Below are 13,079 nucleotides of genomic sequence, written 5' to 3' on the forward strand. Positions count from 1 at the left end.
ATTTAGCAGAGCATTTAGTCCTTAACTGTAATTTAAATTTAAAATGTTACCTCAAAGACTGAAAAATAAAGAGAGAAGGAAGGAAGGAAAGAGAGAGAAAGAGAAGGGGAGGAAGGGAGGATGGGAATATCATTATATTTTTAGAATTCTATCTACGAACTACATTATATTACTTTGTGTTCCTATCATATTAACGTGAAAAAAAAACAAAGTATCAGATGGTGATAAGGGAATAAAGCAGTCTTAAAATCATGGCCTCTTCATGTAATCAATTGAAATATACTATATTCAAAAAATCAAAAGTAGCAAATAAGTAAACAAACAAAATCACACATTTCAAAATCACAAATTGATTCTGATCCTTTCATGAAATACTACATGCAAGGTTCTGCAAAGCAGGGATGAATGGCTTTGTATCTATCAATATCCTTTAATATTGGAGTTCATATTTTTTTCACCTAGGCTCTCAATATCTTCAGGGAAAAGAAATTGTCTGGAGTTGTTTTCTGCTTGTTTAATGTGTCTTAGTCTTGTCTCCCCCATGAGAATGTAAATCTTTCTGGCATAAGGGCACCCTTCTGTATCACTTATTCCCCTCCTCCCTCGGCATTTACTGTTCACAGATAAAAGAGAAAAGAGGAAAAAGTGACTTTTAGCAAGACACCCTTTCTGATTCTGTTCCTTATATTTACAGTGAAGGAGCTGACTACATCAAATGTTCTTCACCAGATGTCCATATCAGAATTTAGATAATTTATCTACACCCAAACCTTAGTCACATATGATATATTTGGGGTGAAGGTCAAGACAGCATATTTCAGAGAAGTTCTTCATGTGGTTTAAAGGCAGATCTCAAATTGACAAATGCGATGTAAGAAATCTATCACTCTACAAACATATTACTGGCTAATTCAGCCAGTGTTCTGTATCTGTCAGTTATCAGATCTTATAATCTGGTCCATTCAGATGCCCAAATGTAACAAATAATGAAATTTAACTTATCCTCATTTTCTAGACATCCGCATTATTGAAGTGGATGTCCACTATATTTCCATACATTAAAGAACCATTTTAATGATCAAAATAGCAAGGAGAGAAGAAAGCAAATTTATCTAACTGCTTATTCAAAAATAATGCTGATCACATACATTTTTAATTGAATTCTTTCCTCTTTCAGAGATTATGTACTCAATGCATTTCATCTCTCTATTTTATGAGCTTTCTTTTGCTCATTTGACTATTATTTCCTTATCACCACTCAGTCAGCAAAACTAAACCAATGGGGCCAGCGCCACGGCTCAATAGGTTAATCCTCCCCCTGCGGCACCAGCACACCGGGTTCTAGTCCCGGTCGGGGCGCCAGATTCTGTCCCGGTTGCCCCTCTTCCAGGCCAGCTCTCTGCTATGGCCCAGGAGTGCAGTGGAGGATGGCCCAAGTGCTTGGGCCCTGCACCCGCATGGGAGACCAGGAGAAGCACCTGGCTCCTGGCTTCGGATCAGCGCAGTGCGCCGGCAGCAGTGCGCCGGCTGCAGTGGCCATTGGAGGGTGAACCAACAGCAAAGGAAGACCTTTCTCTCTGTCTCTCTCACTGTCCACTCTGCCTGTCAAAAATAAAAATAAAAAAAAAACCAATGGGAAAATCATCATACCTAAATTTGTTTCTTCGATTTGAGAAGTTCTTCCACAAATACATTAAATTCAAAAAGTACATGGTGTGTCAATTTTTATTCTTTTATGAAAAAGATTTACTTGCTTATTTATTTATTTGAAAGAATTACAGAGAGGAAGAGGCAGAGAGAGGTCTTCCATTTGCTGGTTCACTCTTCAAGTAGCCACAATGGCCAGGGCAGAGCCAGGAGAAAGCCAGGAGCTTCCTCCAGGTGTCCCATGTAGGTGGCAGGGATCCAAGCACTTGGGCCATCTTCCACTGCTTCCCCAGGCCATTAGCAGGGAGTTGGACTGAAAGTAGAACAGCCAGGACTCAAATCGGTGCCCACATGGGATGGCTTTACTCCCTACAACACAACACCAGCCCCTGCGATCTTTATTTTCATTTATCTGAGAGCAACAGGTGAGAAATGATGAGTGTAAGTCAGTGCCTATGTGACAGCTGACTGCTGTAGTGGTTGGAGTTCAACAGCAGCACTTTATGGCATCATTGGCAGGAGGATTTGAAAGCAGGATTTGTCACTTTACAGAAGCTCACTTGCTATGGCTGCTGGTGATGATGGTGGTGGCGATGATGATGATGATGATGATGATGATGGTGTCGGCACAGGTCCACGAAATCATCAAATTGCTAGTATTTAGAAGCCTAGTACTTACTTTGTTTGGTTTTAGAAGAAAGCAAATGAAATTGGGAATCAGATGACCTGGATACCAGTGACACTTTGTTCACTCACTAACTACTTGGGCAATTTCTTTCCCTTTCTAGAAACCATCCTTTTCATCTGTAAAATAAGAGTGCTGATTATAACAATAATTTTCAAGCTACTATTTAGGGACCTCCCTCTATGGCTGCCTAGATGTGTTAAGGGGAGCAGAAAGAATCTTGATTCTCCCTCTTTCAATCAGAGCAACTCCCAAATGGGCTTCTATTGTTTGTAATTTTATTGTTATTTTTTAAGAGTTTGGAATGGAGTGGCTAGAGAAACAAATTTCACCAGTTATGAAGTCTATGTCTTTATTTCAGCTGATATCCTGATCTATGCCAGCATTATATTACTTAGAAAAGCAAAATACTATAGCCACAGCATTTGCTGATGAAAGCTACTACTCCTTCAATTTTTCTTCCACAAAGATTCCCACCAGCCTTGATACACTTCAGTGTAATAGATTATCCTGTTCATTAAGCTTAAAAATTACTGTTTAGGAGCTTGCATTGTGGCATAGTGAGTTAAGATGCCACTTGTGACACTGGAATCCTATATGGGACTTGAACTGGTGCCCATATAGGCACTTCTGATCCAGCTCCCTCTAACTGTACCTTTCAAGTAAACAAAACATTTAAAAAAAATCCTTCTGTCTCAGAAATATCATTTTGTGTACACTCCCATCTCTTATTTTTCTTTCAGATTGTCCTGTTAAATAATCAGAAAGGATTTATTATAAGCATTAATTAGGTTGGCAGGAAGTAAACCTTTCCACTATCCAACCTTGAATATGATTAATTTGTTAGAAATGTACTCGTGCCTTATTTTGAATAAGCCTTATACCATTAGAATATTTTACCACTCACCAAATCTTTTCATCTCCCTAGACTCCTGTGAAATAGGTGGTGCAAATGTTGCTATACTTACCAGATAAGGACACTGAGACTCAGAGAATCCAGGTGTTAATGAGAAGCTAAATTAAAATTTCACTAAAACACAAATCTTCTCATTCTAAATTATTTGCTTACATAACAGCATTGAAGGAGGTATACCTTGTTACAGCTACCACAAGACGAAAGCTCCTCTTGGCCATAATGTCCCTAAGAGAAGAATTTTTCTCCTCAGCTACCCTTCAAGGTAATGACTAGAAAGTGGCAACTTCAATTGACAGCCTCCAGAATTCTTGTTCTTTAATCCCTTCACTAGCCCCTCAATTTTCCACCCACTGCCTTCATGCTCTACTCCTCTCTCACCTTCAACATTGTCTCTGCTTGTGTAATCACCATGGAAAAAGCAACAGGATACCAGCTTTGCCAGATAAGATATAGGATTGAATTTCAGATAAACAATGAATAATGTTTCAATGTTAATGAAACCAAAATGCTTCTTGGGGACATAATTTTAAAGTAATTCATTCATTGCTTTTCTGAAATTCAGATTGAATTATGTATCATGTACTTTCATTTGATAAATCTGATAAATCTAGATTAAAAGCGTAAGTTCTGATGTCAAAAATGATTTTGAGGCCGGCGCCATGGCTCACTAGGCTAATCCTCTGCCTGCGGTGCCGGCACCCCAGGTTCTACTCCTGGTTGGGGCGCCAGATTCTGTCCCGGTTGCTCCTCTTCCAGTCCAGGTCTCTGCTGTGGCCTGGGAAGGCAGTGGAGGATGGCCCAAGTGCTTGGGCCCTGCACCCGCATGGGAGACCTGGCTCCTGGCTTCAGATCAGATCGGTGTAGCGCCAGCTGTAGCAGGCATTAGGGGAGTGAACCAACAGAAGACCTTTCTCTCTGTCTCTACTGTCTATAACTCTCTCTCTGTCTCTCTCTCTCACTAACTCTGGCAAAAATAATTTTTTTAATATTTTTAAAAATTTAAAAAAAGAAATAACTAAATATGAAACACAATTGCCATCAATAGTTTTAAAATTAAGATGGCATTTAAAGCAGGAATAATATAAAGTAGAATATTTACAATAATGCATGCCCAAGTCAAAAATGTGGAAGGTGAACCAACGGCAAAGGAAGACCTTTCTCTCTGTCTCTCTCTCACTGTCCACTCTGCCTGTCAAAAAAAAAAAAAAGTGGCCCTCTCCGATCATTTAGTTTCTCAGGTGAATTTGATCAGTGGTTGTCAGGCTTTAATTCTGTAAGTCAGCCTGCATCTGTTAGAATGCAAGAGGCAAGTCACCTCAGAGAAGTGCAAACTAAAGACGACTCAAAACAGAGCAAGAAAGAATCAAGCAAAGTTACTATAAGTCAAGAAGATGCAATCAACGTTTTGTGGCTCAGGACTAAGACTTCACTTAGGAAATGCATGAAAACAGTAGGGTAAGGCAAAAGTCCAGGTACAGGAGTTAGCATTGTGGCATAGTTGGTAAAGCTGCTGCTTGTGATGCCAGCATCCCATATGGGTGCTGGCTCATGTCCCAGCTATGCTGCTTCTGATTCAGCTCCCTACTAATGGCCTGGGAGCAGCAGGGGATTACCCAAGTGCTTTGGCCCCTGCCACCCACATGGGAAACCCAGAGGAAGCTCCTAACTCCTGGCTTCGGCCTGGCCCAGCCCAACCATTGTGGCCATCAGGGCAGTGAACCAGTAGATGGAAGATCTCTATCTATCTCTCCCTCTGTCTCTGTAACTCTAGCTTTCAAATAAATAAATCAACTTTTTAAAAAGTCCAGGTATAATAGTGTTACTGAGCAAGTTTCTGAAATAAGAATCTCAATACTGAAATAGGTACAGATATGAATCGAAGTAGTCAACAACTCATACAGACAGAAAGTACGGTAAGTAAATTTGGAAGTAGGTCCTAGAGGCTTCTTTTCTGCCTGTTTTTTTTTTTTTTTTTTTTTGCTGTATCATGAGGAGATACAAGAGCACAGAGGGTGGGGCTGGAGTTGCCAGAGTGGTCATGGTGGGAGGAATTGGAAAGCTAGTAGTAGCAACTTTATACCAACCGACGTGGAAATACTTCAACCACTAGCTATATTGGTATATATCAACTAAATAGCAGTTCTGGATACAAGATTCCAACTAGATTGTGAACAGGCTAAACAGACAGAACTACTAATCTATATTATACCTTTTGTGCCTTTACAGTTGGGTTGTGATGTATACAATTACTCTTTGATCCTACATAATCTAGGCTGTAAACTCAGTGAAAAGCAAGAATCACATCATTTTTGTTCACCATTTCCTTATCACATTCACAGTGCTCAATATTTTCTTAATGAATAAATGGTCAGTTAGTTTTTCCTAGTACCTAGAATATTTTGAGGATATTTTTCTCTGGAATACAGAAAGCTCTGAGAACTGGCCTTTGAACTGTTCCTAACTAAAGTGGATGCCGTATCATTAGAACCTTTGTGTATCAATACCTAACCTTCTTCTAATGAGAAGACTACAAGGGTGTTCTCCTGTCACATGGCTTCCCTAAAGTAGAACTGAATCTTTAGTGGACCGCAGTTCACACATCCTAAACAAGTCCCTGGGGTCCTGCACTGTTCCTTAGGCTTTTTCAATTCTACTCCAAGTCTTTTTAGGAGAAATGAATCCAGTTTACAAACATAGAGAGAAATAAATTTAAGGAAATTTATTTCTTACTTATGAACTTCACTTTCAGATAAAACTAAAGTCTTTGACAATTCGTTGCTCATGATAAACTGCCTTCATTCATTAGAGGAAGTAAAAAACAGAACTTATTGCAATTCTGTAAGCTGCAAATTTCTCAGCTTTAAATAGAATAGCAGAACAATTCAAAGAATTAGCTGCCCATAACAATGATTCAGTATTTTTTAAGTTGAAGTCAGTGTACCTTAATCTGGCTCTCATTTTTATAGATATATTTAAATGTTATTATTTAAAGGCTATTTCATAAAATTACAAGTGATGCTGTGCATTGATACTCTAAGAAATACTATATCAAGACATAATAATAAGACAGTTTTTACCAATTTGTAGAAATTTGTACTGTGTCTTGAAAAAAGGGCACAATGACATGAAGTATTTTTTAATTTTATTTATGTATTTATTTATTTGGCAGAGAGACAAAAAGAAACAGACAGAGAGTTCCCATCTGCTGGTTTTCTCCCCAAATGCCTGCAATGGACTGAGTGTGTCAGTAGCTGGGTTGTCAGTAGCAGGAACTCAACCACTTGAGTTGTCACCTGCTGCCTCTCAGGGTCTGCATTAGCAGGAAGTTGGAGTCAGGAGCCAAAGGTGGATATAAAATCCAGGTACTCCAATATGTGACATGAGGTCCTAATAGACATCTTAACTGCCAGACCAAATGCCTGTCCCACTCCTAGGTATTTAACGTGGGGGGAGGGGGGTTGTCATAATTCCTTTTCTTTTCAAATAATTACTTCACTTTTCATACATTTTTATACAACTAATTGGCTAATTTTCCCTGCAAGCGACTGGTCAAGAAAATATTAAATCACTTTTAACTTGATTTAATGGATATTTGTTTATATTAACTTGCTGATTACTTTTCTTCTTGTATTGACTGAAAACAATTGACCGCTTAACTGCATAATTATTCCAATTTATTCCACATATTAATCCTAATCAAGCCACCCCTACACCACTCATCCAACCACATATCATCTATTAATACAATATATAATAATGTTAATATTTTATTCCTGATCCCAAAATAGTCACTACTTAACTTTATTTCTCTACATTCTAAAACCAGCTTTAGTAAGATACATAAAGCATGTTTATAATTTGGAATGGCCCTTCTTGATGTTAGCTCTAGTATTAATCTCAAGAGATTGTTTTCTTTTGAAGCCCAAACCTTGTGTCACACCAAGCCCCAAAATTCCAGAAATCCAGTATAGACACTATCCCTCGAATAGGTTGCAATGTTTCATGGACCCTTTTGACAGAAAATTACCCTAGACTGAATCAAACCACTCTTGGCCCCACAACAGTACCCTCATATCCCCAAAAAGGGCATGTACATTAAACTGAGCTAAACAGGCAGGGAGCAGCACTTCATTGAAGATCATTATTAACTTTCTCAACTGCTTTCCTGTCAAGAAACATGACGATCCTTCCCAGCTGCTGAATCACTAACATCCACCATATTCATAGAAGCACAGAACAAATACTTTACTGCAAAAATGAGACAGGAAAAAATTCATTATTCCATACATTTCCAAAAACAATTTTTGAAAGAGTAAAATATGGTCTTATAAATGATACCCATGGTATAAGTGGAATGAAGAATGACCACTAAATCCAAACTGCTAAATAACAGCATTATATACATATTTCATTCAAGCACTGAAATCAGCAGGTATGAGGTTATTATAAACAACACCAAAGACATCATATTTCATTATTTGTTACATTAAATTTTTAGAACATCTTAACCATAAATATCTTTAGGTAATAAGTATTTTGATAAGAGGGAAGAAGCCTAGACAAGAGGGAGAAATCTTAAATATGAGAATATAATTAGATACATTTCTAAATTTAATGCTAGATAAATACTATTGCTTTTATGTAATACTTGGTAGTCTCAATACTATTTACAAGTATATATGCTTCATAAAGTATTAATATCTATCACTATACATATGAAAACTATTCATGTTGCCCAACAACATTTAAATCATTTAGAAAATAGAAATTTTAACATAAATATTTTATCATTTTGATAACTCATTAAAAATGGGCAAATGTAACAGTATAGAAAACAATATCTACAACTGTTTTTCACTATCTGCAAAATGCTAAGTGAGTTTTTCCAAAGCCCTTACTCAAGTGAATGATGGAAATCGATTGGAAATACTATAGGAAAGGTAAATGGGGAAAAGATTGATGAAAAACAAGACAGAAGATAAATCAGAGGTGCTTATTAATCAATCACAGAAATTTGAAGAGTGAAAATAAACTAAGTATCATGTGATCAAAGTGAATAAATTGTGAGAACATTAAGGTTATTCATTCTATAAAAATTAATCAAAAACCAAAGAGATAATTGGAGGGAAATATGTGATTACTAATGTGCAAATCTTAATATATAATGCAATCATAACAACTCCATAACAGAAACCCGAAACATTTTATTTTACAAGAAAAAATGCATTCCCACCAATTTGTTATTTCTAAGAGAAATGTGAACTATTAAGTGTGGGATCTTGGTTCCAGGCCTGCTATAACACCATTTCTTTAGCATAGTTAATTTATTTAAGTTGGATTCCAAAATTTTCATCACACCCTTCTAACTTTTATTCTAAGCCAGGACCATAATTCATGATAATCTGAGAAGTGTATAATGTTGGCTAGAGAGTCTCATTTCTAGATTGTGATTTTCTATATACTTTGCTGACTTACTTTACTTGTATGCTTTCCTTCCTCTCATTACTCGAAACAACCAGGTATATATATAATGATACAAAAAACTGATGTTTGTTCCATAAAAGTTCAGAAGAATTAAGTTTCAATACAAATGGCACTGGTACATTCTACATGTTTCCTTAAGACCTCCCTCTATATATCAAATACATTTAATTCTACTTTTCTTAAAAGTATTTCCTTGTGTATGTCCCTACACCCCAATGGTCAATGGTGTGTGTGTGGGGGGGTATGTGTGTATGTGTGTGTGTGCTTTTAATTCATAGAAATGTGTGTTATTAAAAATTATACATGAATTTCAAAAATTTCACACCAAAATAAGCATCTTTTAATTCCACTTTCCATGAACTTTTTAAACTTCCCTGTATACAGTAATTTATAGGCTACTCCAATTGTATTGTAAAAGATCTTGCATGTTGAAAATAAAAGTAATGATATTTAAGTAGTACTCATTTTTTTTTTCGACAGGCAGAGTTAGACAGTGAGAGAGAGAGAGAGAGAAAGGTCTTCCTTTTTCCGTTGGTTCACCCCCCAAGTGGCCACTACGGCTGGTGCGTTGCAACCGGCGTGCTGTATTTTTTTGTGGAGAGATAAATCCTCCTTTTTGATATAGCTTCTAAAAGACCTTTCAGTAGCTTAGCTCAATAATGCTCTTTTCATCCTACTTTGTGATAAATAAAGCTAAATGACAGTGAGGTAAAGAATTTGAGGTATCAGTGGTAAATACATAGGTAAGCACATACAAAGCATACAAACTCAAATGTGACCAACAATAAAGGAATCAAAACAATAAAAATTGCAATTACAAAGCTTAGTTGTCTCCCACAATAATTCAGATTACCATAGGTCAAATCATTTCCCCAAAAATGTAACAATGGTTATTGCTACTGAAGTCTCTTCAGTCAATCCTACAAACATATTGTTGGTCCCTACTGTAGATGTTATATAAGTTCCCTACTTGTCTGATTTGATATTTGTAAGTTAGGAGTGCTGAATTCAGAACTGTTTCTATCGGAAGTGTTCCGGAGGTTACATCGTGCTAAAGAATGTAGGAGAGCTTCCCGAGCTTTTGATGCTTCTATGTTCTGTTCTTGAGAGATCTGAAGGCTAATCTGATTTACATTATTCATTAGCAAATTGGAAGCCATAAGATTGGTTATAGAGCGGCACCTGGTGAGATTTTCTTCCAAAAATTGTTTATAGAGTTCATCCACCTTTTTTTCCATATAACTGTTAAGCATAGAGTTGGAGAGGGGCTGCTTATGAAACAAGATACTTTTTTCTCGTATTTCATCCCCATTCAATAATTTTGAGGCTGGTAGTTTCTCTACAGGCTCAGTGATAGGTGAATGACCCAGTGGTATATCCACTGAAAGCAAAAGGGGACCATTAAAAACATCATCATGTGTGTGTTCTACAAAGCAGCCTGAATCATACATGTTGCCCACATGATCACCTCCAATCTGTAGGTCAGGATAATTCTGGCAAATTCTTGTACATGACCAGGAGCGATATAAATCCAGTTGTCCTTCATCATGTTGTTCTCTCTTTGGAATGGGTAATGCAATGGACACATTTCCTGGAAGAGGCGTACCTTTGCACATTGCTGTAGTTACATCATCCACATGACTTGTATCATTACTTTGTTCTGTTAAACACTTTTTCATACACTTTTCTTGATTTTCCATCTTCACAGAGGAAAGTGAATTGTCTTCTATATCTAGAAGTTTACTTTTGCAAGTTTCCTTTTCATCATTTGAGGTATTCTTATATGTAAATGATTTGCAAAAATTTGTATATTTCTGTTCTTTATATAGGAGTTCAATCAGGAAGGCTTCTCCAAGCATCTTCTTAAATTAAGCTTTCTAAAAAGAAAAGTGTAGTATATTCCTGCAATACAAAATGACTCATTAAGGCAATGCACATTAAAATATCCAATAAGGTTTATAACTTGTGTGAAACAAATATGATTTAGAGAGGTAGTGTTACTGAAAGGACAGAGAATGGGAACAGGAATAAAGACACTTGAGTTATAGTTCTACAATTAACTCTTTAACCAGAGATATCTTATTTTTTTATTTGACAGACAGAGTTAGACAGTGAGAGAGAGAGAGACGGAGAGAAAGGTCTTCCTTCCGTTGGTTCACCCCACAACTGGCCGCTACAGCCAGCATGCTGTGTTGATCCGAAGCCAGGAGCCAGGTGCCTCCTCCTGGTCTCCCATGCGGGTGCAGGGCCCAAGCACTTGAGCCATCCTCCACTGCCTTCCCGGGCCACAGCAGAGAGATGGACTGGAAGAGGAGCAACCGGGACCAGAACTCGGCACCCATATGGGATGCCGGCGCCACAGGCGGAGGATTAACCCAGTGAGCCACGGCGCCAGCCCCCAGAGATACCGTATTTATCTCCAGATATCAATTCTCTCATCAATGAAATGATAATACTTCACTTATCTTTTTCACAGGGTTTTTAAAAACAGTATGATATTATATCATACCTATGCAAGTGTTTTAAAAAGTACAAACTTACACAGATGTATATTATTATATTCAACTATCTTTAAGGATTTATTTAGAAATGATTCAAGTGTAAACCTCTATCTTCAAAGATTCTTGTTAAAATGAAGTCTGTTTTCAAGGAATTGGTTTTAGCAGTGCTTTTAATTAATGTCATTTGAGTCACACATTGAAAAATTATACCTTAGAGCATACATAAGACATGGGAACATATATAGTGCTCATGCACACTTCTTGATTTTACCTATAAATATAGCCACTTATATTTTCAATAACGTAAACACAAATAAGTTTGTAAAAAATCGCTACCACTCCCTTCTCTCCCTCTCCCCTTCTCTCTCTCTCTCTCTCTCTCCTTTTCTCTCACCACTTTGAGACTCAAATATTACTTCTCTATACATTTAATCCAGTCTCTGGTATTCTCTTGTGTGGTTCTTAATTACAAATTTAAGATTATCAAATGTCTTGATACTATGTGAGTGTGAAAGGAAAAAAAACAGAGTTGATTCAAGACACAATCATCCATAGTGTCTGCTATACGTGTCTTCAGGCAATCTACTTATATTTATTTATATTTAAAGATGTTATGGAAGAAAATGAACCAATATGAATCAAAATATGTAAGAATTTGGACTTACCTTTTCCAGATGTCAAGATACCTAAAGGTTTGGATTTCTGAGATTCCAACGGTCTAAGCACAGGAAAATTTCCTTTTGGTTCCTTTGATTCTCCTGTTTTACTTACATGTCAGTAAGATGGCTTTAACCACACAAAATGGTTCTGCTTTCTATTCATACCATAAGACTGAACCAAACTAGTAGCAAAATGATGTGGATTGGTCACATGTATGGTAATGATCACATACCAAAAGAGGATCTTGAAAGTGTTTATTCAGATTGCAAATAACAATGATAGTGGGAAAATGTTGGCAGCAATAGCTTTCTTCATGCAAGTCAAAGAACAGACATATTTTTCACTGTTAAGTAGAAAAAAAAGCATTGTGAAACCAGTATATTTTGTAAGAATGAGCAATCAGAAATTATGTAAATGACCATTCATAAAAGTACGGCTAAATAAACCATGATACATATATAACATGGCACACTAAATTGAACATTTTAATGATATACTGATAATAAGCTTTTATTAAATACTACATGACAGTCTTTATGTTCTCCACATACAACTTAAATTAGAAGCTCTAATCCCCATTTTAAAGAGGAGGAAAAGAAAAGTTATACATTTGATGAAGGTCCTAAAGCTAATAAAAATGGTACTAAGATGTGTACGAGGAAAAAGAATGCATAAACAATGCTCCTTTCCACTATACTGTATTTCTTCTATCTCTATAGAATGCAAGTTGAAGAACAATATACACAGCATGATTTCATCATGAATTGGATGTGGTGTGCTATGTGCCAGGCACTATTCTAAATACCTCACACATGCTGATTTAATCTAACACCATTATGAAACAGATTTTATTAACTTTATTTTACCTTTGAGAAAACTAAGGCACAGAGAAGTTAGAGCACATGCCCAATATCACACAGTAAATGGTGGGGTCTGGGTTTAAACTCAGACAGCCTGACTTCATAGTCTGTGTGCTGAACTTCCTTGCTAAATTGACTTTTTTCTCCCTTTGAATTGCCTTAATATATGTAACTATGTTGGTGGAAAAGAATATAAATCAAACGCTTAATAGCGGTTTCCCTTGGGAGGAGAGTGACAGGAAGTAAGTGAAGGAATAATTTTACTTTTTATCGCATGTATTTAGATATGGTTTGAATTTTTGTACAATGATCATGTATTCATATAT

General features: G+C 36.7%; 1 protein-coding gene across 1 annotated transcript; it reads right to left on the bottom strand.

The window, feature by feature from the left end:
- Positions 1-6,380: 6,380 nt before the first annotated feature.
- LOC100345885 (TLR adapter interacting with SLC15A4 on the lysosome) lies at positions 6,381-12,046 on the bottom strand. The gene is made up of 2 exons (XM_002720239.5): positions 11,899-12,046; positions 6,381-10,634 (listed from the first exon to the last, which is right to left on the bottom strand). Exon 2 carries the CDS (start codon positions 10,589-10,591, stop codon positions 9,686-9,688), a length of 906 nt encoding a protein of 301 aa, XP_002720285.1. The 5' UTR covers positions 10,592-10,634; positions 11,899-12,046; the 3' UTR covers positions 6,381-9,685.
- Positions 12,047-13,079: the final 1,033 nt, after the last annotated feature.

Source organism: Oryctolagus cuniculus, chromosome X, assembly GCF_964237555.1.
Source record: "Oryctolagus cuniculus chromosome X, mOryCun1.1, whole genome shotgun sequence".
In the NCBI taxonomy this organism is placed as follows: domain Eukaryota; kingdom Metazoa; phylum Chordata; class Mammalia; order Lagomorpha; family Leporidae; genus Oryctolagus; species Oryctolagus cuniculus.